Source organism: Perognathus longimembris, chromosome 12 (genome assembly GCF_023159225.1).
Source record: "Perognathus longimembris pacificus isolate PPM17 chromosome 12, ASM2315922v1, whole genome shotgun sequence".
In the NCBI taxonomy this organism is placed as follows: Eukaryota; Metazoa; Chordata; class Mammalia; order Rodentia; family Heteromyidae; genus Perognathus; species Perognathus longimembris.
The window spans coordinates 5,933,532-5,958,798 of record NC_063172.1 but is presented as its reverse complement, the minus strand read 5'-3'; the positions used below and the strand labels follow the sequence as shown (position 1 = coordinate 5,958,798).

Here is a 25,267-nt window from a genome sequence, read left to right as displayed (position 1 = left end):
GCGAGGCTGAGGCCCCCCCATCACCAAGGCAGACAAGCCACCTTACGTGCAAGCAAGCGCACGGCCTGCTGAGTTCAGAGCTCGCGGCCGGCATCGGCAGAGGGCACTCAAGGTCATCCCACGGGCAGAAGTAAAGATGCTTTCCTTCATCTGACTGGACAACTTCAAATTTGCCCCCAAAGGAATAATACTTAAGTGAGGAATCAAAGAAGTATCGTCGAAAAAGAAAACGGAATGAAATAGTATGCGTGTGTGTGTAATAATAAAATTCTAAGTGTTTTAAAACAGTGTCTTCTAAAACAATGCACTAGAGCAAAAATCACGGAGGCAAGGCCAGAGTCTCGGATGAGAGCTGACGTCCTGGGAACTCTAGGCACAGCACAATCAGACCGAAAGGATGGACTTCTACATTAACATGGAGAGGGGTGGACAACTGTGTGGAAACGAAGGTTCCGCTCAGCACACACTGAAGGAAGCTTCAAGAATAGGAAAGCTTGGGGCTGGGGATATAGCCTAGTGGCAAGAGTGCCTGCCTCGGATACACGAGGCCCTAGGTTCGATTCCCCAGCACCACATATACAGAAAACGGCCAGAAGCGGCGCTGTGGCTCAAGTGGCGGAGTGCTGCTAGCCTTGAGCGGGAAGAAGCCAGGGACAGTGCTCAGGCCCTGAGTCCAAGGCCCAGGACTGGCCAAAAAAAAAAAAAAAAAGAATAGGAAAGCTCATAGATCATATTACGAAACCGGAAATAACACTTCCCAAGAAGGAAGGGAACTTCCCCAAGATGAGGAAGGTTTCTTTCATCACAGTGACTTCATGGAGGATAAAAACATAAAGGAAAATACAGAAATATGTAAAGGAGCAAAGTGATCCAACTTCTCTCCATAAAAAAGTACCCTAAGGGCTGGGGAGATGGCCTAGTGGTAGAGTGCTCGCCTCGTATACTTGAAACCCTGGGTTCGATTCCTCAGCACCACATGTATAGAAAAAAGCCAGAAGTGGCATCGTGGCTCAAATGGTAGAGTGCTAGCCTTGAACAAAAGGAAGTCAGGGACAGTGCTCAGACCCCGAGTTCAGGCCCCAGGACTGGCAAAAACAAAAACAAAAGAAAGAAAAAGCAGCCTAAGTCAGATATGAAAGCAAATGATATCTTGGGAGAAATGCTTGCAAAATGCGATTATTAACATATAAAGAATTCTATTAAACCAATAAGATAAAATAGGATCTACACTGTGCATGTTAGTAAGTTCATAAATAAGCTGGTTTCAAAGTGTGTCTGTTAACCATGTTACTGGGGGTAAAAGTGAAAGGGTTTTTACAAGATGAAAAGAGGAAAAAGTAACCTGTAGGGTGCTGAGCGCTGGGTCACTGGCCGTCAGTGGCGCTAGGTCAGACGCCGGGGCCTCGAAACTCAGCACCCCAGCGCCCTTCAAGAAGACAAATGTCCACGGGGACACACCAATAACGAGCCGCGGCCGTGGGGAAAGCAGTCATCTCCCGTCCACACGGGATCCAACCGCAGCAGCCCTCACCCCTCCGGCCCATCGGCCTCCTTACCCGTGTGTCCCCCGCAGCACAAGGGCTGAACTCTTCAAGTCTCACCTCTTCACTGTGGAGCACCACAAAGCTCTCCACGACGTCAGAAAGATGCCACAAGACAAAGAGACCCGACGCACATTCCCGCCGTCCGGTTCGATGCATCCTGACGCGGACCCCCACCCCCCCTCCGCCCGTGACGGCCGTCTCCCAGGGCCCCTCTGGTGCACAGGCTCCCGGGAGCTCAGCTCGGATCGCAGAGGCAGACCCGAGACCCCAGGGAACGCCCTCCTACCGGGGACAGTGCCTCGCAACCCAGGGCGGCTAGGGGAAACCGACAACCGGGGTTCTAGCTGGAAGGCGCGGGGGGCACAGAATCCATCAATAAGCCCACGACTTTCCTGCTGGCGTTCCTCACACGGGAGCGCTTTCCTGTCATTGGAGATTTCATTTCCATTATGGGTTTTCTTACTTAGACAGCACTAAATTTGAGCAGGCATGACTCTGCTTCTTTTTCAACCTCCAGCCGGTCCTTCAGTCCACAATTCTGATGACTCTCGGCCCAGCCCCCAGCCTCTCTAGAGCGCATCAGGCTCAAGCCCATCCTCGCCCGGGACCTTTCCAGCTCACGCACAAGATGATTCCCAGAACGTGCGACAGTCAAGGGAGGGAACAATGGTCACAACTCCCCTAAGATCTGCAACTGAAAATGAATGCATCAATGGTTAAGTATAATAAGAGAAATGTGTCAATAACGTCTCACGGTTTCATTACAGTGTTCACAAGTCCTTCGCAGGAAACCCAACACCGCTTAACATCTCGTATAGTCAGAGTTCACAGCGGGAGGACTTTCTTAGCTCTGAGTCCACCATTCACAAAGACGTAGGCCCTCGTCCCCATGTCTCCTGGGTTTGCTGCCGTCTTGCAACTCATCTTCAGATACCTACCTGCTTATCTGGTCCTCCATTCTAGATCAAAACCTCTCGAATGGAGAAATTGGCGCTTTCTGACCTAGAGTCCCCAGAACGTACCTCATGCCGTCACAAGCAAGGATTCAGTCATCTCTGAGGACTGCTGTTCAAAGCCAGCCCAGGCAGAAAAGTCCCGTGAGACTATTATCTCCAATAAACCACTCAAAAAACTAGAAGTGGCTCTGTGGCTCAAGTGGTAGAGCGCTAGCCTTGAACACAAAGAGGCTCAGGGACAGCAGCCAGGCCCTGAGTTCAAACCCCACAACTGACAAAAAAAAAAAAAAAAAAAAGCAAAAAAACACCGAATCCAATCATCATTTTCTGAAGCAATATGAAATTAGAAACCCATTGAACTATATACCTGATCGAGGTCAAAACTACACAGACCTTGAGTCCCGTTTTGGACTGCACAGAGGAACTCCGAGGGCATCCTCAAGAACTTCAGACCGCAGGTGGGATGCAGGGTGGAAGCAGACAGAAACTTCCAGAACCAAATCTCAAGGCCTCCCGAGGATGCCCCCCTCCCTGCAGCGGTCTCCTCCTCCATGCCCCCCACCACCCCACCTCAATCTCGCACACCCAGAGAGTTTGTGCAGTAGATGCCGGAGTCGGGGCCGGCGGTGACTGGGCACGGAGTGGAGGGAGACGGGCCAGGGCCGGCCACCCTGTCAGAACCCCCGCCCCCCCCCCCCCCCAGAGGGGCTCTCCTCCCGTGGGCCTGGAATGCCAGCTGCCGACGCGCATGCGCGTCCATAGCCGATCCCCGGGGCCAGGGACTCACCATCAGCCGTGTGAAGGAGCTTGTGACTCTTCAGGGTCCCCTTGGATTTGAACTTCTTGCCGCACATGTCACACAGGTGCGTCTTCTCGGTGCTGTGGCGATTCATGTGAGCCTTGAGGTTGCTCTTGCTGCGCGTCGCATACTCACACAAAGAACACTTAAAAGGCTTCACACCTGCCAGGGGAGGACAAAAAGCACAGAGCCCCATGTACAGTCGCGCACGTGTGTGCACGTACGGGGACGCAAGGCCAAAGGGACACGTCGTGCCCGCGTGAAACGCGCACTGAAGAAAGCAGGGCACGCGCGTGTTCCGCACGAGCCCCGTGGTCCCCGTATCAAGACTCCGCGAGCACCGCTCCATCCTCGGGGGCACCAGTGACCTCCAGCCCACAGCTCCCTGACCTTCCCACACAGCCGGCCCTAGCGGCCCATCCATCCTCCCCCGTCCCGGAACTCGCTGCTCCTGGAAGGCTTGTGGTGGGTCACAGTGAGCTGCTCTCCTCTGCCTCTCCCCAGACTCTGGGAATCCCTGGAGGGCAGAGAAGTTTGCAGAGCAGACAGTCACTCAAGTCAACGGAACTAATTAACCTAAATAAAATTAAAGGCTCCAAGGGCCTTGGCAAAAACCAGTGGGATCAAGCATTCAGCACCACATGTGGAAATATATTATTTCATAAAACAGTGTTAGACAGCATGGGTGGTTGTCAGGGGAGCCAGTGGCTCACACTGGGCGCTGGAACTAACGCTTCCTTCAACAAATATCCGAGGGCCTTCCCTGCACAGCAAGGCCCTAAGGCACCGTCTACTCTGAGTTCTCCTTTCTGTCCACCTGCCAAGAGCCAGTGTTTAAAACAGCAGTAGTGAACCAGTCCCTACTCTGATCTGTCCATTATAAAACCCTGAACAAAGTTACAGGTCCTCTGAGCAGCAAACACCAGGTGCATGAATAAACTCCTATATAGTGAATCAACTACAAGACTATACCATTACCCATGATTAGTTTGTTTTCTCCTTTCTCCATGTTTTCTCTTTTGTTCATCTATTATTTTCATTTCTGTTTTTCTTGTCCTTTGTTCTATTTTGTTGTTGGTTTTTTGTCAGTTGTGGGACTTCAACTGTGGGCCTGGGTGTTGTTCCTGAGCTCTTCAGGTTAAGGCTAGCACTCTACCACTAGAGCCACAGTGCCACTTCCAGTTTTCTGGTGGCTAATTGGAGATAACAGTCTCACGGGGTGGGAAGATGGCCTAGTGGCAAGAGTGCTTGACTTGTATACATAAATCCCTGGATTCAATTCCCCAGCACCACATATATAGAAAGTGGCCAGAAGTGGCACTCAAGTGGCAGAGTGCTAGCTTTGAGCAAAAAGAAGCCAGAGACAACAGTGCTCAGGCCCTGAGCCCAAGCCAGGACTGGCAAAACAAAAACAAAAACAAAACAAAAGTCTCACGGACTTTCCTGCCCAGGCTTTGAACCACAAGCCTCAGGCCTTAGCCTCCTGAATAGCTAGCTAGGATTTCAGGTGTGAGCCACTGGCGCTCAGCCTTTGTTCTGTTTTGAGAGCAAATAGGGAAGGGAAATAAATGGTGCAGGGATTAAATCAAAAGAATCCAAATACTGAGAAGTATACAGATGAAGAGTACACGGCTGGAGAGAATATGGGTGGAGAGTGTGCGTATGGAGAGTATACGGTAGAGATTATACAGGTGGAGAGTACATGGGTGGAGAGTATACGCATGGAGGGTGCATGGTAGAGAGTACACAGCTGGTGAGTATATGGGTGGAGAGTATACAATGGAGAATATACAGGTGGAGAGCAAACACTGGAGAGTATACAGTAGGGAGTATTCGGGTGGAGAGTATGTGTATGGAGAGTATGCATATGGAGATATACGGTAGAGAGTATACGGTAGAGCGTATACAAGTGGGGAGTATATGGGTAGAGAGTATATGTATGGAGAGTATAGAGAATAAATGGGTGGAGAGTATACAGATGCAGAGTATAGGGAGAGTACACCCTGGCATTTCTTTTATCACAGAAAAATCCCTCGACTATGAAAGCACAGTACCAGGACATGTCAACAAAATGCAGCATCCTCTGGCTTTCTGAACCTCTATCTCACAATTCTGAACTCTTTAAATACTGAGTTTCTTCTAAATGATAAGTACGCAATACTAATGTACCGCTTACACTCATAAGCGTAATAGTATCAACCATGTATTCGGCCCTACTACGTGTTAAGCCTTCCATTGAGGATTTTCTACAAATTAGCTCCCTGATCCCTGGAATAAATTCCCTTTTACAGGGAAGTATGCTGAAGGTGAGAAGAATGGGATGTTTCTTTCATCCCACAGCTCGTGAATGGCAGATCTGAACCACGCTCGCCGGCTCCAGCCCCGGGCTCTCTCGTGTGAGTTCATCCATCGCTGGATGCCTCAGGACTCCGGGGGCTCCGGCTTTTCTGGGCTCCCCTTGGGGGTCAGCCCCTTGGTCTCTGATCCCAGCAAGTGCTTTCCAAACCACCCTCCAGAGGAGGCCTCTCCCTCCTTCTGTGCTGAGGGAAACGAGACCCATAGCTAGGAAAGCCTTCGACTCTGTGACCAAGAAGCCTCCTGTACATCTCACCCGGCGCCGCCCTCAAGCCCTCCACCCCCGTGTCAGCCCGGGAAGTGTCTCCTTGAGATACAGCAGAGGAGAGGTGAGAAGTAAGGGCTTCAGACGCAGACGGCTCGGGCCAGTCCCACCGCCTGCGAGCTGTGTGACCACAGGCAAATACCTGAAGCTCCACGAGCTCACTACCCACACTGGAAAGTGGAGACGAGCATCGACTCTAAGGTCTAGACAGTACGGGCAGGGCGCTGAGCACGCCGCCTGGTGGCCAGCGCACGCCCAGCCAGTGCTGGTGCTTGAACTCAGGGCCTAGGCACTGTCCCTGAGCCTCTCTTACTTAAGGCTAGAGCTCTTGAGCCACACCTCCATTTTTGGCTTTGTGGTGGTTAAGCGGAGATCGGAGTCTCATGGCTATTCCGGTCCGAGCTGGCTTTGAACTGCAGTCCTCAGAGCTCAGCCTCGGGAATAGCTAAGGTTGCAGGTGTGAGGCATGGGCACCCAGGCTCATCTCCATTCTAACACCAACAGCCCCTCGATGCCTGCTGCACGCAAGGTACCACGTGGTGCACAGAGCCATCGCTGCTCCGAATGCAGCACGGGCGTTCCTCTTCTTCCTCCTTGCTGCCAAGAGCCGTGTAGTGATTTATCTCACCACAACTGCAGCCAGAGCTCGGAGGAAGTGTTCGTTTCCACTCCCTGCAAATGTGGCGGATCAGGTAGCGATTTCACTCCCTGCTCTTTGCTGGCTGATGGATACAGATCTATGTGCTGAAGAAGTGGAACGGCAGAGCACAAGACGACAGGGCTCTCGACGTGAAGCAGCCAAGCGCAAACAGGAAGCCACGCTCCCCGCGGACGGACCGCTACCCACCTTCGTGAGCCCAAATGTGACGCTGAAGGTCCGAGCCGTTCTTCATGAAGTAGAAATCGCAGTACGGGCACTTCATGGCTCTCTTCCCAATCAGCCCCTTCAGCTGCACCCTCCTCCCAAGCACCTCAGAAATGGTGCTCATGGAAACCTCTGGAAGAAAAGGAGCGTAGTAATCAGAGGAACCAATGTCCCAGTTCCGTCACTTATGGGGAAAAGGCACGGTGTGTCTCAAGGTGTCCCGGAGCAGCAATTCTGCCTGCCAGGTAAACTAGAGCCTGACATGCCTCGTAGCTACTCAGCTATTGCAAAGCAGCAGTCGGAGTTAGGATATGAAACTGCCTATAGGAAAAGCACCTCGTTTCTCCCAGAAATCAGTGCCTTAGAAAATAGGTAGAGGGGCTAAGGGGGAACTTACAGAATACAAGAAATGTAAGTGACATAATCACTAAACAAAAATCCTTCCATCTCAACTTAAAAAACAAAAACAAACTGTAACTGGATACTGGTGGCTCACACCTGTTATCCAAGCTACTAAAGGGGCTGAGATCTGAGGATCATGGCTCAAAGCCAGTCTTGGCAGGAAAGTCCATGACAATCTTACCTCCAATTAACTGCCAAAAAAAAAAAAAAAAGCCAGAAGTGAAGCTGTGGCTCAAGTAGTAAAGTATTACCCTTCAGCAATAAAACTCAAGGGCAGAGATAGTGTAGGTACAACCACAGGAAGGTGATACAAGAACATCATTAATAATAGAAGCTACAGATACAGAGGGGACGTTGAAAGTAGTTACAATTGTGATAAAACAATCGTTTCCATAACATGGAGTTCATTTCACTTAGCATCATCTTATGTGTTCATAAGGGTATAGCTATTGGGCTCTTGTGATCCTCTGCTGTGACTTGCCTAAACCTGTACTAATTGTTCCCAGTAAGGGAGACCATAGAGTCCATGTTTCTTTGGGTCTGACTCACTTCACTTAGTATAATTTTTTCCAAGTCCTTCCATTTCCTTACAAATGGGGCAATGTCATTCTTTCTGATAGAGGCATAAAATTCCATTGTGTATATGTACCACATTTTCCTGATCCATTCGTCTACTGAGGGGCATCTGGGTTGGTTCCAGATTCTAGCTATGACAAATTACGCTGCGATGAACATTGTTGTGCTGGTCTTATCTGAGTATATTGGAAACCGTGTATACTGGTATTAGAACTAGGAAATTGAAAGGGAATACCAAAATTGAGAGACACAGGGTAAAAAAAGACAAACAACTACAAAAGCAATACTTGCAAATCTGTTTGGTGTAAGTGAACTAAACACCTCATAGGGGGAAAGGGAAAGGGGGAGGAGAGAGGGGGGAATGAGGGACAAGGTAACAAACAGTACAAGAAATGTATCCAATGCCTAACGTATGAAACTGTAACCTCAGTTTGATGATAAAAATTTGAAGAAAAAAAAAAGAAATTAATTCACATGAGATAAAGTATCAGCCTTCCTGTGAAACCACTGAACCTCACATCAGTGATAGTCTGTGCTCCAATTCAGAATGTTTAAGTGATAACACAGTATAGCTCAATATAGTGGGACTTTAATGTATAAGCATTTCTTGTGTTTAGTGTTACTGAAAAAGTAGGAAGAATCATAAATATCAGAATTCTGGATATTTGCTTCTATTTTCTTCCTAGACCAGCAATAAAAACTATTCAAAAAAAAAACAAAAAAACTCAAGGGCAACACCCAGGCCCTGAGATTAAATTCTAGGACCAGCACAAACAAAAAACTGTAACACAGTCTTGGATCAAACCAGGAAATTTTAAATGGACAAACACTAGGTAGTAATAGGAACCACTATGAATTCTGTATTTGTAACATGATGGCAATGCTGAGAAAATCCATATTTGTGGCAGATGCTTTGCTTTGTTTCTGTGGCTGTTGTTTCGGAAGGGCAAGACTGAAGTCTGAACTCGGGGCCTCAAGTTTGCTAGTTAGGTGCTCTACACTTGATCCAGGCTCCAAGCTCTTTTCACTTTAGTTATTCTCAAGGTAAGAGTTCACGTTTTTGCCTAGAGCTGGCCACAGAACGCAGTCCTCCTATCTCTGGCTTCCTACCATAAACCATCACTAGAATCATAGGATGAACCACCACACACAGTCCCTGCTTGTTTTTGCTTTCCTCTTCCTTTTCATATAGTGAAAATGACATCTGATGCTGTGTTTTAAACTAAACATTAGCAATTTTATTGACATGTATTAAACTACATGCAATTTCATCATGAGCGACCACCATGCATATGCTGTACTTTGATCATATACATGAGCAGATTAAGATTAATATACTAAAATCCAAAAACCTTACCAGGATGGTTGGTCTTGATATGTGACTTTATCAATCGATCTTCTGAAAAAGACTTTTCACACACAGGGCAAGAATAACTCCTTTTGTCCTTAATGGAAAGAGAATATAATCAGTTGACTGTACTGCTTAAGTCTAGGCTCTATAGAAGAGCAACTAGTACTACTATCATCACAACCACCATCATCATCGCAACCATCACCATCATCACCATCATCACCATTGCCACCATGATCACTACCTCATCATCATCACCAACAACGGTAATCACCACCATGACTACCACGACCATCATCGTCATCACGACGAGGACTCTTATCATCACCACCACCACCACATCATCTCATCACCACCATCATTACAGCTACCCCGTCATTAATACCGCCATCATCACCGCGACACATCTTTTCATTACCACCATCATCCCTATCATCACCACCACTGACACCAGCACAACCACCATCAACAGCTCATCAAAACCAAAGGCACACACAATGCACCTGACAGCCGACCTCCTCAGTCCCTGCCCAGTCCCCTGGAGAGCTGAACCGCAGGAGAATAGCTCCAGTTCAGCCGGGGAGGTGACAGTCTTGGGATAAGGGGTAAAAGGTTAGCGGCTCAACCTCAAGGCCACATTTCCCTCACACAGATGGGGGTGGCCGCCAAACCCAACAATACCCGACATCCTCAGCACCGAATGTGTGGTTCGCGTGGGATTTTACTTCATTATAAAGAGACTAACGAGCACTGAAAAAAAATCAAGACGTGCCCGTTCCAGATTAAGAAGCTGAGGCCCGAGGTGACGAGCCCCAGGTCTGAGGGGAGGGGCCCATGTGGGAACTGGAGTTCCCGACGTGCGCTCGGGACGTCTCCTGCCCTCTCCCGCTAACCGCGAGCCCACGGCCGTGGCGAGGGAGGAAGCTCTGCGTCTGCTGGCGGGGTCGCTCCACTCGGGAGCAGCTCCGCAGATCAACCAAGCCCTGGCTTTTGCTCTCCTGCCAGAGCTCAATCTACTGCACACTCGTCCTCCCCTTAGAAATGAAGGGGAAATCTGTGCACGCACGCACGTGCATACATGTACACATACACACACGTGCACACATTCACAGACAGAGCAGGAGTTTCAGGACAACACGAAGACCCAAGTTGGGATGTCATTACCTCTACAAGCTAAGAAACACCGAAGAGTCCCAGAAACGAGGAGAGGCCCAGCTCCCCGCCCTCAGAGGAGAGCCGGCCCGACGACACCTGAGCGCGCACTTCCAGTCTCCAAAACCGAGCGAGGACCAACGTCTCTTATGTGCCCTGTGCGTGGCCCTGGGATGCACTTCTCAAACCCACCTTGCAGAACGCCCAACTCTGTTGGGAAGGATCTGGGCACCCAGGTGAACGGACCCCAGAGGCAAAGCTGCGGGAGCCATGAGGCTGGAAAATGCTAGATGGGAGGTTTGGCGGGGGGGGGGGGGGGGGAAGGGGGGGAGGGGAGGCTGACCCATGGTCACAGACTTGGAGGAGGAAGAGTTAATTCCCACTGGAAACTTTTCACAGCAAGAGTCTTCTATTCCTCGGATAACACCTGCCCCCAAACCTCTAAATAGCAACCAAACAGTGCCAGCCACATGGCCAGAAGCTTCCCGAGGGCAGCAGGTGCCTCGGTTCCGCCTCGCTCAGGAACTCGCTCGGGCCCGGGCCATCGCACAGAGCTGGATGTCCACGCCCGGCCGGGCACGCGGGGAGGCCTCGCGTAGCAGGGCACAGCCGGGCCTCAAAGCCGCAGCGTGGACTCCAGGCTTCACTACTTCACTGCTGTGATGTCACCTCTCGGTCCCCCGCCTTTCTCACCTGTTCAGTGGCAATAAGAAACACCCACGGCTTCTCTGGGTCACAAAGGCGAAGGAAGAAGAGCGAGCACACTGACTGCTGGGAACGGAGCCTGGCCTGCAGCCTGGAGCGAGCGAGGGCTTTCCCCTGGGTCACTGCACAACTCAGCCTGTGCTGCGTACCTTCTCACGGGCTCACGCACCCCAGGGTTCTCTGAGGAGACCCCTAAGAGCCACCCCAAACTCCTCTGTGGAAAACACCTGAGGCTGGTGCTCCCCGCATGCACACACCTAGGAAAGGGTACTCTTATGCTGACAAACCAAAGTCCCCGGGAGCAAGCCAACAGCCTGGGTGGCTCTCCACCCAACTCCCGGAACGCCTAGGAAGTCCGGCCAGCTCTCAATCAAGCACTCTGGCCGGCCAGTGCCGCACACGTCCTCTAGGTGGCATCCCAGGCTTGGGGTTTCTCCTGGGCTCCCGTCCCTGCCCTCCATTTCCCTGACCTCATACTCAGCTCTATTTTGGAAAGACAGGCAGGGCCACCCCCCCCCACCCCCACCCCCCACCCACCCCCAGCCTCCCGGAGGAGGCCGCCTTGTCATCAGAGTTGATGGAGACGTTCGGAAAGGCTTTGAAGGAGTTTACACTGATCTCCCCTGAGCCCTAGCTATTTGATTTTTCTCCTTTTAATCCCTGATAGTCTGAAAGCAATTTATCTTAGAGCTTATCAGGGACCTGATTCTCGATGCCTTTGAAGACAGTCCGAAGGACACAGACCGTGGTAAAGGAGGCTGGGAGAAGAGCAGACTCTTAAGGCTCATTTACTTCTTTTCAAAGCCTCCGTGCCTTGCCAGACATGAAACCCAAACACACTTAAAAAGACCCTTGGTTATGAGAGCTCCCGGGAATGGGGCGGGGCACCAGAGACCTAGCTGTAAGGATAGGAAGAGCTCGGCCCTCTCGGTCTGTTAGTGGATAAAGATGCCCTCAAAGCCACAAAGGGCGCTTGACAGGAGGTGGGGAGGGGTATTGGGAGCAGCCTCTTCCTGAGTGACCTGCCTCAGGTTAGTAGCAGGCACTGGATATTTCTCAACTCTGAGACCAGCCCTGAGTGAAGAAGATCGGGTGAAGCCATCCATTCCCCCACTCTGTGAAGTACATAGAACAGGTTCTCCTCTGAACGGCCGGGCACTGAGTCGCAACCACAAAGCTGGCCATCCCTCTCTGCATGACTTCTCAGGAATGAAGGCTGGCCACGGTGCCTGCTTCCCTCCCTGACTTTCACCCACTCGTTCCTCCAATGTGACACACCGCTCTGTGCGGTGCCGACACTGGGCGGAGGGCGGAGGGTGGAGACCCTTGACCCTCAAGAGCTCATCAAGAGGAGCTGGGCCATGCACCGCCGAGCACGAACACACATGCACACACACACACACACACGCAGGGCAGGGAGGGGGCGATGGGTGTGGCAGGCACAAGGAAGGGGAAGCTAAACCTCACCTCTTCTAGGAAGAGTCTGCTCTGTACCAAGAAAGTTCCGGGAGCCAGAGGGCCGGCCACACAGTGGATAAGATACCCAAATGGCCACACGAAAAACAGACAAGAAATATACCTGCTTAGTTCTTGGAAAGTCAAACGTTAGGCCCATGGAATGGACCGTGTGAAGCTCGATTTTCCTGTACTTACAAAAAATGCACACTAAGCCAGGCACTGGCGGGTCACACCTGCAAGCCTCTCTATTCAAAAAGAGACCTGAGGTTTGTAGTTCAGAGCCGGCCCAGGCAAGAAAGTCCGTGGAACTCTTCATTTCCAATTAACCACCAAAAAAAAAAAAAAAACTGGAAATGAAGCTGTAGCTCAAGTGCTACCCTTGAGCACAAAAGCTAAGAAATAGCATCCAGGCCCTGAGTTTACGAAAAAGAAAGAAAAAGGCATACTGAACAGGTGTAGCACTTATTTTCAGAATGCTACAGAAGGGAGCTTCCTCTACTCTCTCCGTGCTTTGTTGGCAATGTATTACTTTAGCTTATTTCTAGCAAGCATACATAAGTGTTCTTTTTTTTAGCCTGGTACCTATATGGCCAGAAAAAAACTATGTGTTTCTCAAAGATGAAAGGCGAGTTCTGTAAACAGTGAGGAACATGAGACCGTCTGGGAGCACCGGCACGATCATCAGCACTAAGCCTTCTCCTCCAAGGAGCAGAGGTGGAGGGAGGAGGAGGAGTCACAGCAGCTACTGTGGTCAGGCCCCTCCCGGTGTCCCGGGGTCCCGGGGTCCCTCACAGCAACCTGGACGGGTGTCCCCGCTTCCAGGAGAAGGGACCAGGCTGGGAGCCACCTTGCTAAGTCTTCAAGTGGCTTTCAGGCTTACGTACCCAGACATCCAGGAAGTGACCTCCCTGACAATGCCCGCCCCTCCGGTGCACACGGACCTACCCTGACCCACGCTGAAGCAAAGGGGAAAGGCCTCGGAAACCAAGACTTCCCTTCGGTGTGGATGACCGCTGCCAACACGCTCTACTTCACCCTAGCTCGTGGCTCATGACGCCGGCCTCTCAGCCTCTGATGCATCACCGTAGGGAGAAAGCCGACCCGGTGCTCCGTACCCACCTCCTAATTTAACCCTCCCCACCCCTGAGGGGCAGGCTCAAGGAGGCTGAGCACTTTGCTCCAAATCACCAAGGCGGGTCTCCTACCAGAGGTCAAGCACAATCAGAACCCAGGGCTCACTCTAATCCTACTAGAGTCAAGTTTTCCCAAATCTACTCCTCACAAAGCTTGCACAAAGAACTTGCTCTGAAAATGCCGCCAGCCGCCTCCTCAACGAAGCCCCAAGTCTCCGGGGTGCCAATACTGCCAGCCTCTGTATCCACGGTTTCAAGACTGAGGAGTCAACCAAACTGCTCGAAGAAGAAGAAAGCTACCAGTACTCAAAGTACAGACTTTGGGCACCATTATCCCCTCAACGATACAGCACACCAGCTACTCCCATTCTGACCCCATTACTCCTCATCCTTAACTTCCCCGCCGTAAGCAGAGACGATTTAAAATATTCGGGAGGATGCTGATGTTACATGTACAAATACCGCATCATTTTATGCATGGCTCCTTCCAATCACGACAGCACCCTTAGCTAAGAGACAGGCATCAGAGGCACAGACATGGGCAGGGCCAGATTCTCCCAGCATGCTGACACAGCCGGACGGACCTGGATAACAGGACGGGATGCTGGAGCAGGAGCCCCGCCCTTCACTCCATCCCCCAGCTTCACCTACGCCGTGACAGCGACGACGGAGCCGCATGAGGAACAGCGGGCAGCCAAGCGGGTACCGCCACCACGGAGGAAGGGAAGAGAACGGCAGAGAAGAAGAACTCCCGCCGTTTCCTCTCAGCCGCTTCCCAATCGCAAACGCTCTTTTAGGAAAAGGTTAACCTTCTACCTCAAGGGTAACCCTGTGGGTGTTGCTTCAATGACTTCACAAAGCATTAGCTCCAATCCTGTGGGTTGAGGGCCCTCGGTAGTTGGGAGTTCCACCTTAGCGACTCTGCCGCTGAAAACGCACCTTGACACACCGACCAAGGTACTCATGGGCTGGAGAAGTGAAAGTTCTGGATCTGTCCGGTGGAATCGTCCCCACTTCTAAAAAGGAATTAGGTTTTACTACGTGATACGCCACGGATGAACTAAATAACCAAGTCACAAAAGACTGTACTACGTGTGTTGTTTATGCTTCCTTCCATATGAAATGTCCAAAATAGGTAAGTCCAGAGACAGTGGGTTAGTGGTTGTCCTGGAAATGGGGAGGGAGAGGTGAGGGATGATAACAGTGGAAATGGATTCTTTTAGGAAATAAAGGTTCTAAGTTAGTTGCATGATAGTGCATGATACTATTATTACTCAAAATCACACCGTGTTTTTACAGTTCAAATGAACAAATTGTATAGTACATGAGTTGTACCTCAGTAAAGCTTCTACCAAATTTCCCAGTAACTTTCCTTGCACAGAATTCGATGTAAAATACTTGGAGAAAATCCCTGAATCTGACCCGAAGTATCTATACTCAGGGGCAGCAGAAGGCTTTTGTCGCCGCCAACCATTCCCACGGCACCCTGGCCTTCATTACAGAAACAGGCTGTAGGCACAAAAAGCAGACATCATCTAAGCTCTGAGTACCACGACCGTAACAGCAATGCAATTCTTCTGTTTGCTGAGAAATGCTTATTACTGCAACATCCTGACATAAAATCAAAGGCTTCACATCGGGTTTGGCGTGGATTCTGCGGGACGTTTCCTCCGCCCTCCTTCCTAGCCCAGACCTCGCTCATCAGCCTCAGCAGACCGCCTGCCCAGCCCCGCCACAAGGCCATCACCACAACTTATGTATTCCTTACAAGGCGGAAAAGCCCTCGGCAGGCCATGGCCGAGCCAACTGGCGTCTGAAAGCCCTTTAGCTCCAGAAACAACCGCAGCTCCTTCTTTCACCTTTACAAGTATCTCAATTACACGAATTGCAAATAGCGGTGAGGGAAAGATGGGAACTGAACTTTAACAACTTCTGACTAAGCAAGCCCAAGGGCTAAGGAGAAATAAGGACAGCATCTCTCGGTCCAGGGCTAACTGCATCCCGCTCCTGCACTTAGCAAGCTGTGCCTGTCCCGTAGACAGGCACTAAGGAAGTATCCATTCAGGGCCCCCATCCGTGCAGGACATGGGGTAGCATGGGGGACAGTCCTTCAGACAGTGTGCAAGGGCAAAAGAATGCGAATGCACAGTCAAAGATCTGAGTTCATTTCCCTGGCACTGTCCTTGTGACTGAGAGACCTTCAGAGGTCACACATTCTGGATTGAGCCCAAAATCCCAGAAACACACACAAGCAAGCAAGTGCTGGCTGTGAGGCAAAATAGGTGTCTCGGGGAGCAGAGTCTACTGGCAATGACCTTGTTCCTGTCCTTCATCTAGCCTAGATTCGAAACCTCTAAAGCTGGGGATGCAGGTTTCAAGACAGTAAGCATCAGGGCTCACTCCCTACCAGGCTAATTGGACAATGGACAAACTCCTTATTGCCCATCTGAGCATGGGTAAACTGAGGCACAAATAGGCCACATGATTCACCTCAAGGTTAAGAAGAGCAACAGACAAGAATGGAGAGAAATGTGACTAGCGAGTACCAAGGGATGAGCTATAGCTGGGACGCAAGTATGTGATAGGCGCCGTGCCAAGCCCTTTTATCTAGAGCATTCTACTTTCCCTCCCAACAACTACAAGAGATATATAGATGTATACGAGTGTGTATAAATACCACCGGTGTATGTGTGTGTAAACACACATGCACGCACATATCCACGTGTGTATGTGTGGACACGCACGTGTATATGTGTGTGTGTGCTGGGTTTCAAGTATCTATTTGACAAGAAGGCTGTCAGCCCTCCTAAGTGACACGTGTCTTGTCCTGGTCTGCAGAGCCTGTGACAGCGTGGAGACAGCGTTGTGACTGGGACTCCAACCTCAACGCTCACGCTGACCTCCTCCCTCGCCACCACGCCCAGACACCCCGGCTGCGCCTCAGCAGCGAACCGCCAAAGCGTTCAGAGATTTCTGTTCCAGAAGGCGTGGTGGCACATCCAACCGGTAAAGCCCCATTTGGGGGCTGCCCGTGCCTGACACGGCGCGGAGTCACCACAGAGCCACAGCTGAAAGCCAGGTGTGCTCTTCACGACTCTGAGGCGCCTCCAAGCACTCCCGGGGGTCAGCCACTTGAACCGGGGTAGAACGTGCAGAAACAAACACGCACTCATTATATTACAGGACCTCCCGCCAAAGACTGGACAGACACGGCCATGGCGAATATCCTTACCACCCGACGAACATGTCACTTTTTAAAATCAAGGTGCTACACGCGATGCTCCCCGTCAGTGTTTGCAACAGCTGTCCTCCACATCCGCCGTACTCCTACCACATACCAAGTGCTGTCTGACCGCGGTCATCTAAACTCATCTCACATAACCTGCCAACACTTAGTGGGAGCTCTCACGGTCCCTGTTTCTAGCAATTCTTTCGTCTGTGTACCAGGACTAAGGCCTGAACTCAGGGTCTTGGCGCAGTCCCTGAGCTTTGCGCTCCAGTGCTCTTTTCGTGTTTTACCACTTGCGCCCAGTTCGCCGGAGACGAGTCTCGTGGACTGGGTTCAAACCACAATCCTCAGATCTCAGCCTCCCAAGTTGCCAGGACTGCAGATGGGAGCCACCGGTGCCCAGCATGTTAATAACCATTCTTTAAAATGCCATTTACAACATCCGTGCTTCACTTCTATTCTGTAACTCTCTCTTCTATGGACTCTGTGAGATGGTGACAAACTGGCACAGAAGACAGTTTGTCTAATCTCTTCTCTCGGTGTATGGGAGCCTCTTGCCATGAAGTAAAGCCCAGGAAAGCGAAGAGCCCGCCGCGAGAAGCCCCTCTCTGGGTTTTCAGGATGGGAGGCTCACACCCGGGTGGCCTGCAGTGGGGACACATCACAGGCTCCACCGAGAAAGCCACGGGCACGCAGGGAGACAGGGCCCCCACTCGGGCTTGCTACTTACCAGCTCTGTGTGACCTTTAAGGTGTGCCTGCAGCTTATATTTATCTGGAGTCGAGTAGTCACAGCCGTCAGTGGGGCACTTCAGCAAGATGTTACTGTGTTTCTGAATGACATGGCGTTTAAGGCAGTTTTTGGTGATGGAGGAGTAATGGCACTGGGAGCAATAATACAGATGTTCCCGGGTGTGGGTGCGGACATGCATGTCAAAATGCACTTGGTACCAAAAAAGTTTGCCTAAAAAAATATTGTCACATGAGAACAAGGAATTTTCTTTCAGACCGAATTTGAATTTTCCTCTAATTATCAATCACTCTTGAAGTACTCAGTTATATCCTCCTCATGCTGGTCTGGGCGGCCCTCCACTCCCTACCGGCTTTCTGTCTGGACAGGACTCTTCCAGGGCAGCAGGTCACACACGTGGAGCGTGACCCCACGTTTGCTAGGGGAGGAAGGAGCACACGTCGCCTGAGGGCCAGGTACGGGGTCCAAGACGACACCACGCCTGCACAGGGAAAGCGGCTCGGGGCCCTACCCACTCCTGGGACCCGGGTTGGGAGCAGCCTTCCCGCGGCCTGCACCACTGCCCCCCCGTCCCGTCCCGGGAGATGGAGAGGCGGAGGTCTCACTCCCGGGAGATGGAGAGGCGGAGGTCTCACTCCCGGGAGATGGAGAGGCGGAGGTCTCACTCCCGGGAGATGGAGAGGCGGAGGTCTCACTCCGAGCCACAGGAGCCGCTGGAGGGAGGGGTCCTCCCTGCAGAGAGCTGCGGCCGGCTGCCGGCCCTCTCCGCTCCCCTACGCCGCGCTCAGGGCTGAAGTGCAACCGGCCGCTGCTTACATGCCAGGAGAAAGATTCTTCTCGGGTCAGGACGCGGGGGAGGTCGTGGGCAACCCTCTGCCGGCACAGACGGCCGTGCCCCTGTGGACGACCGTGTGGCACCCCGGACGTCCCCACAGACCCCGCCTACCACCTGCAGCGCGGGGCACGGCCCCTATCTGCCAGGGAGGAGGCCGGTGGCTATTCGGGCTCCAGTAGAAACACCCCCCCCCCCCCCGTGAGTCCAGCACAGCAGGAATGGACGGAGCTGGGGGGAGGGACGCCCTCCCCCCCACCCCCCGCGAACACCGCCCCTCCTTACCACAGTATTCACACTCCAGGTCTCCATAGACCTTCCGGATCCGCTCGCACAGGCCAGTGTCCATCTGCTTCTTCTGCAGGCTGTCCAGAACCTTCATGAAGGCCGTGCCGCCGGACCGCTGCTCAGAGGCGGGTTTGCCAGAGTCGGGCTGGCACGCACCATTGTCCTCACCCCCCGCCGCCGCCGTGGCGGCGGGAGCGGGGAGGTCCGAGGCCTGGGCCGGGTCAGGCAGGAGACAGCGGCTCAGGTCGGGCTCGCCGGCCGGCGGAGGGCTGGGGGCGCTCGCGGCCTCGGGGTCCGGAGCAGTGCTCTTGGCCGTGGACAGCAACAGCGTGACGTCTCCACCCTGAGGCTGGGCCGAGTGCTCCCGCTGGGCGTCCGGGACCCTGCCGGCGGCGGTGGCGGCGGCGGCGGCGGCAGCATCGGGAGCCTCGGCGGGGGCGGGGGCGTCGTCCTTCAACAGGAAGTCGTCGGAGACCACGGACAGGGCCGGCAGGTCGGAGGGCGCCACGCCGGTTTCCAGCTTGCAGGGCGGCAGGGCAGCGACCGCGGCCTGGGACGGGGCCGAGGGCGCCGCGGGGACGGGTGTTTCCGCGGGGGGGTTCTCCAGCTGCTCCCGGCCCTCCTCCGGCTGAGCCTCCCCCTTGAGCCCGTCGACGCCCTGGCGCCCCGGGCCCCCGCCGGCCCCCAGCGGCAGCTGCTCCCCCAAGGCTTCCTGCTGGATGTCCCCGCCAGGCTCCAGGAGGCAGAAGCTCTGGTTGATGGAGCTGGCGAAGACCGAGGCCTCCGGGGCGGCCTCGTGCGCGTCCCTGATGTGGGCCCGCAGCCGGATGGAGCTGACGAACTTCTTGAGGCACAGGGCGCACACGTACACGAAGGGGTGCTTCCTGACGTGCAGCTCCAGCGCCTGGTACTTGGTGGCCCCGTGGCCGCAGAGCTCGCACGCGAAGGGCCACTTGTCCCCGTGGACCAGCATGTGGCGGTCGCGGTCCAGCTCGTTCTTGAACTTGCGCTCGCAGATGTGGCAGTCGTAGAGCAGCTGGCGCTTGCCTTCCCGGGTCATCAGGCGGAGCTCGTCCAGGGCCTCCTCGACCTTCTTGTCCTGGGGGTCGTGGGAGTCCCGGATGTGCCTGATGAGGTTCTTCACGTCCGAGTACTTCTTCTTGCAGAAGCGGCAGTGCTGCTTGATCTTCTTGTGCACGCGCTCGACGTGCACCTTGAGGTGGCCCTTGCTCAGGCAGGTGAAGGGGCAGCAGTCGCAGGCGAACTTCTCCCCGGTGTGCTTGCGCAGGTGCACGTTGAGGTTGGCCTTGATGGCGCTGGCGTAGCTGCACTGGGGGCACTTGTAGGGCTTCTCGTTGGTGTGGATCCTCAAGTGGGCCTGGAGCGAGTGCTTGAACTTGAAGACCTTGTTGCAGTATTCGCAGGTGAAGATTTTCAGCTGGGTGGGGCCTAGCCTGGAGACAGACAACAGCATCATGAACCTGCGGAGGTCGGGGAGCTTCCCGGGGAACCGGACGCCACCGAGGCTCTGTAGGAGACAAAAGGGAGCGGAGGAAGGAAGGAAACACGCATTCACACCACACACGGGCCTGGAAGAACAGGACGGCCAGGCACAGAGACAGGAGAAGGGGTCCCCAGCCCTTCAGCTCATGGGTAGGCCCCCGACACTCGGGGAAGAGAAGACAGGCTGGCAATCACTGCCTGACTGCGCGGTGGGCACTGAAAGACGTGGGCGGAGGGTGAAAGGCCCACTCTCGCCTGAGTGAAGGTAAGCTGGGGGAAACTTGGAAATGTCCGGGTGGAGGCTTGCTGAACGGGAAAGAAGCAAGCGAGGGAAGGTGGAGGAAAGTGGCAGGTGCCGTCCTACACACAGCAAGCAGGTACGTGCCTCTGTGTGTTCTGGAATATGTCCACTGTGTGTGCCAGTACTGGGGGGACTTGAACTTGCGCCCTGGGAGCTGTCCTTTGGATTTTCGCTCAAGGGTAGTGCTCTACCACTCGAGCCACAGCTTCACTTCCAGTCTTTGGTGCTGAACCGGAGGTAAGACAGTTGCTATTCACTCAACCAACTGCCGAGGTGCCCTCTTCTCTTTGTGCAAGTCCCCCCCCCCCGTGGATAGCCACCCGCTAGCAAAGACCCTGGCCCTTCTCCGCAGGCTCCCTGCCTCCCAGGGGAAGGGACGAGGGACGTCCGGCGCGTGTGGGAGAAGACCAGGAATCTTCCAGCAATGAGGATGTGCCTTCCCGTGACGGCCAGGAGTTGAGCGTGGTGGGAATGGGAGTGGGGGGGTGGGGAGGGCCTCCCCCGCAGCGGCGCAGGCGGGCGCGGGTGAGAGACAGGCCGCCTGGCACGTCAGCCGCTCGGGAGCCTCTGCCGGCTCGCGCCGCCTGCCTCTCTCCCGCGGCTCTGTCTGCAATGGAGCCGATGAGTGGCTCTCCCCCCTCCCTCCCCAGCAGGGTGAAGCTACGGCACTGCCATCTATTAACCAACCTCCCTCGCAGTTAAATAAACCGCTGCCATCGCTTCACGCCTGCCAGTGCACTGCAGACAGGTGACACTATGCAGACACGGTGGAGAAGAAGAACACGGCCTGTCTCGGAGAATCTCCTACTTGCAAGGCGAGAAGGTGCATGCATAATAAGACAGTCTCAATAAGATGCTGTCTTCTGAGAATAAGAGAGGGGTAATAACAGAAAGAAACTAACAGGTATTGGTGCCCGGTGCCAACTAAAATCCCAACCTATTATCTATCCATCTTCACATACCAAAAGTGAGGATCTCCACAACATTAAATTGGTAAGTGATTTACCCCTAAGTCGACTCCCCTCTCCTGTTCATCCATCTTCATCCTCTGAATGCCCCCCCGGCATAACCGTGCGCGGAGAAGGTTCCCTGGATAAAGGAGCTCCCACTGCTGTTGAAGTGGCATCTTGCTTCTGAAATCAACAAATGACTGCCACCTAAGTATAGGAGCACACCCCTGGGACAGGAATCGGCAGAGGAGACCAAAGACGCAGGGGACACTGGCCAGAGCTGTGCTCTCTCTGGACAGTGTGTCCAGATTAAGGACCTGTGGCATGCTGATCATAACGGAGTGCTAATAATTAGACACCACTCAGGTGCACCGACCACAGCTGTGCCGTCTACAGTTATGAGGCCAGCCATACAACTAGCTCTTTAAATTAAAAAATTTTAATGGCTTGCAGTCCATAAATACCAGAGGGTGCAACTCACATGATGTAATTAAAATATTCAAATTTGAGAATCAGTAGTATGACTGCATGCTAAGCCCAAGGCTTACTTAAGGAAAGCAATTTGGATCTTTCCCAAGTGACAAAGATATCCAGAAGGTGACAGATTTTATTGGTACAAAGAACATGGAGAAAGAAGCCCTGGATTCATAACATTAATTAAATAAACAAATCACACTATGTCCTCCTCAACTGCAAGAGCCAAGCAGTCCGGAGAGAACCCTCGGCTCTGTGTTTTTGGATTATTAGACAAATATCTTGTGGCGTCCTGGGTGCCCCGCCTCCGGCAGAGGGTAATGAATCTGCTCCCGGCGTTAAGCCGTCTACATCTGCTGACGCTACCCACGGGCCACCGTTGACGACCACAAACCCGGGCCCAGAACAGCAACGTCCACACCATCTCTTCTGCGTTGCTCTCCTCCACGTTCCTTCCTCAGTGAGAGAGCCCCGCTCATCACCACACTCTAGAAAAATCTTTACAAGGGCACACACTGTACTGCAGTTATCTCCCCTCTGGGAATCGATGGGAAAGAAGGGATGGGAAGTTTAAATGAAGGTGCTCGCTGCTCGGCGTTCATCACAGTTTGAAGTACAGCAAGCTGCTTCAAGTTCCCAACATAAGCAGTACCCTGTTTACACATCTGTTTTCTCATTCATTCATTCATTCATTCATTCATTTGCTCACTCATTCACTTCATTCATCCAGAAAAGGGTTCTAGCCGCTGGGGATACAAAAGAGATCAGAAACAAATTCAACCCTTGCTCTCTCAAGTTCACGGAAGTCAGAGGACGAAGAGCTTGAGGTCCCCGATGGGAAGGAAAAGGCAGGATTCTCTAAGAGACTAGCTGAGGGAAGAAACACCTGATCTAAGGGAGCACGTAGACCTCCCAGTGGACAGGATATGAAGAACAAGCAGGAGTTAGCTATCCAAGGCGGGGGGGGGGGGGGCGGAATGGGGGAGGGAAGGCGTCCAGGAGAAATCAGAGAGGTGAAAGGGCCCAGCCAGCTGCTGCAGGTGGTGGAGGGAGAGAATCGGGGAGCACAAGGGCTCAAGCTCTGAGGAGCAGGGCCAGCCTATCAGAGAGGTCTTCAAAGCTATCACTTAGGACTATTTTTAAAGGATGGCTTCTAGTCCAAGAGCTGAGTGCATTACACTGCCTCCTAGAGGTGATAGCTTGCAAAGGGTATGGAAATGTTTCGTGACTTAAGTTTTCAAAATGAGATTTAAAAAAAAAAATCACTGACGAAATACAAACTCAAGTTTATAAAATAAATGTAGTGCTAAAAAAAAAGATCAGAAGGAAACATGTTGCAAAATATTAGCAGTCTCTGAATCATGGGATTGTAGATTATTTTTTCCTTAGCTTTGTGAACTTCCAAAACATTTTATGCATGTCTGTATGGTACTTAATATAAGAGAAAAATATATATATAACCTAAAAGCCCCAATGTGAATTTTATAAGGCAAAATCTTCATGCAAAAAGTCGTTGTATAATTTAATAAATACTAACAGAATGCATGACAACAGGAATACTGTCTAGATTCATTGATTGGATTTTGAGTATTTGTACCTGTAGCTAAATTAGCATTTAGCTGAATCCCTCCCCAGCAGACTCGAAATATCATGAAGGTAATTAGCAAAGGTCTACAAATCAACCTGAGCTTCCACAGAGAATGATCATGAGGTTTAATTCTATTATACCTGCATGAAAGGAATAAGTGTATTTATGACTTCATTGATAAATTCACTTGTTCACGTTTTCAAGAGCAAAAGACCGAGACGGCGAGTCAATGAGGCACACCTCGAGGCGCAATCGCAGAACTGAACGTGTGCATAGAGTTCGTTCGTGGTTTGTTCTCACTACCGAGCTACAGACCAGTTAGGCGATCTTACGCCCGTGTAATGGACGGTCAGAGGATTAAAGACCTAGTGTGGGTGCAGTAGTGTGCGGGTCACCAGGGCACGGGCTGGGTCAGTGCCCAGAATCTTAAGCCAAATTACAGGACTACAGTGTAGGGCCAGCCCATTGGACAGCCTACTCGGAACACCTCATGTCCCCTCTCCCAGCTGATCCAGCTGGGAGAGATGCTCTCAGACCCCTGCTGATAACTGGCTGACAGACTTCCCCAGGGACACAGCCCAGCTAGGAAGGGCACCCTTCCTAGAACGCTTCCTAGAATGCTACTCCGCCACAGGGTCAGCTCATCCGAGTGCAGGGAGGGGGGCCGCTAATGTTGACCGAAGCTGTCTTTAAGACACAAGTTCATTTCTAGCGATTTTCCCCTCAGGAAGTCTTGAAGAATGGGAAGATGCATGTTCAAAAGCATTAACCACTGCAGTCCCACTCATGTATTAGCTATTAGGGCTGGATACCGTGAATGATGCCAGCGATCCGACCTACACTAGAGGCAGAGGTCAAGAGGACTGCAGTTCAAAGCTAAGCAAAAATAAAAATTCCTGGGGCTGGGAACATGGCCTAGTGGCAAGAGTGCTCGCCTCGTATACATGAAGCCCTGGGTTCAATTCCCCAGTACCACATATATAGGAAAAGGCCAGAAGTGGCGCTGTGGCTCAAGTGGCAGAGTGCTAGCCTTGAGCAAAAAGAAGCCAGGGACAGTGCTCAGGCCCTGAGTCCAAGAACCAGGACTGGCAAAAAAAAAAAAAAAAAAAAAAATTCCTGAAATCCCATGTCAACCAACAAGGCGGGTATACCGCGTGTACCTATTACCCCAGCTCTGCAGGAAGCATAAACAGGAGGATCACAGCACAATTACAGTCCCGACAATCACAAGACCCTATCTGAAAAACAACAAAGGAAAATGAAAACAACTAGTCATTTAAACTACTATAAACTCATGCAATAATTATACAGATATCTAACATACCCTAAAAATGAAAAGTTTTCGTGGTGCTAAATTGCAATAGTATATTTGGTAATTAGTGTTTAAAAAACTAACGAGAGTGATGTTTGTTAGCATATAATGAAAATGTCTAGAGGTATACAACCCAAACTATCAGCAGTAGTTAAATCTAGACAAAGAAGGTATGGGTTACAGTAATTCTCACCATATGGGAAGGCTGAGCTTCCTATAACAAGCTTGTATTACTTCTGAAAGGAAAGAATAGAGATTTTTCTTTTTAATTGTAATACGTACAACACAGAAATCAGGCCATGTTTACACCTTTTGTTGTTTGCTTAAATCACAAGGCTCCATTTAGAAAGACAAGGGGGGTCACATGCTTGTTTTCTCCACACGTGGATTAACACATACCACAACAAACACATACGTGATCACACATGCCCAGATAGAGAGAGAATATGCATACCCTCGCGGGACAGGGTGAGGGGATT

The 25,267-nt window shown here is 51.9% G+C and overlaps 1 protein-coding gene across 1 annotated transcript in view; it reads right to left on the bottom strand.

The window, feature by feature from the left end:
* Zfat (zinc finger and AT-hook domain containing) overlaps positions 1-25,267 on the bottom strand; it is a 134,853-nt gene that overhangs the window by 55,585 nt on the left and 54,001 nt on the right. The window contains exons 6-10 of the mRNA XM_048358468.1: positions 18,658-20,114; positions 17,521-17,753; positions 9,120-9,207; positions 6,767-6,916; positions 3,288-3,461 (exon numbers count right to left, since the gene is read on the bottom strand). Coding sequence (XP_048214425.1) covers positions 3,288-3,461; positions 6,767-6,916; positions 9,120-9,207; positions 17,521-17,753; positions 18,658-20,114 — 2,102 coding nt within the window. The remainder of the gene's footprint in view (positions 1-3,287; positions 3,462-6,766; positions 6,917-9,119; positions 9,208-17,520; positions 17,754-18,657; positions 20,115-25,267) is intronic.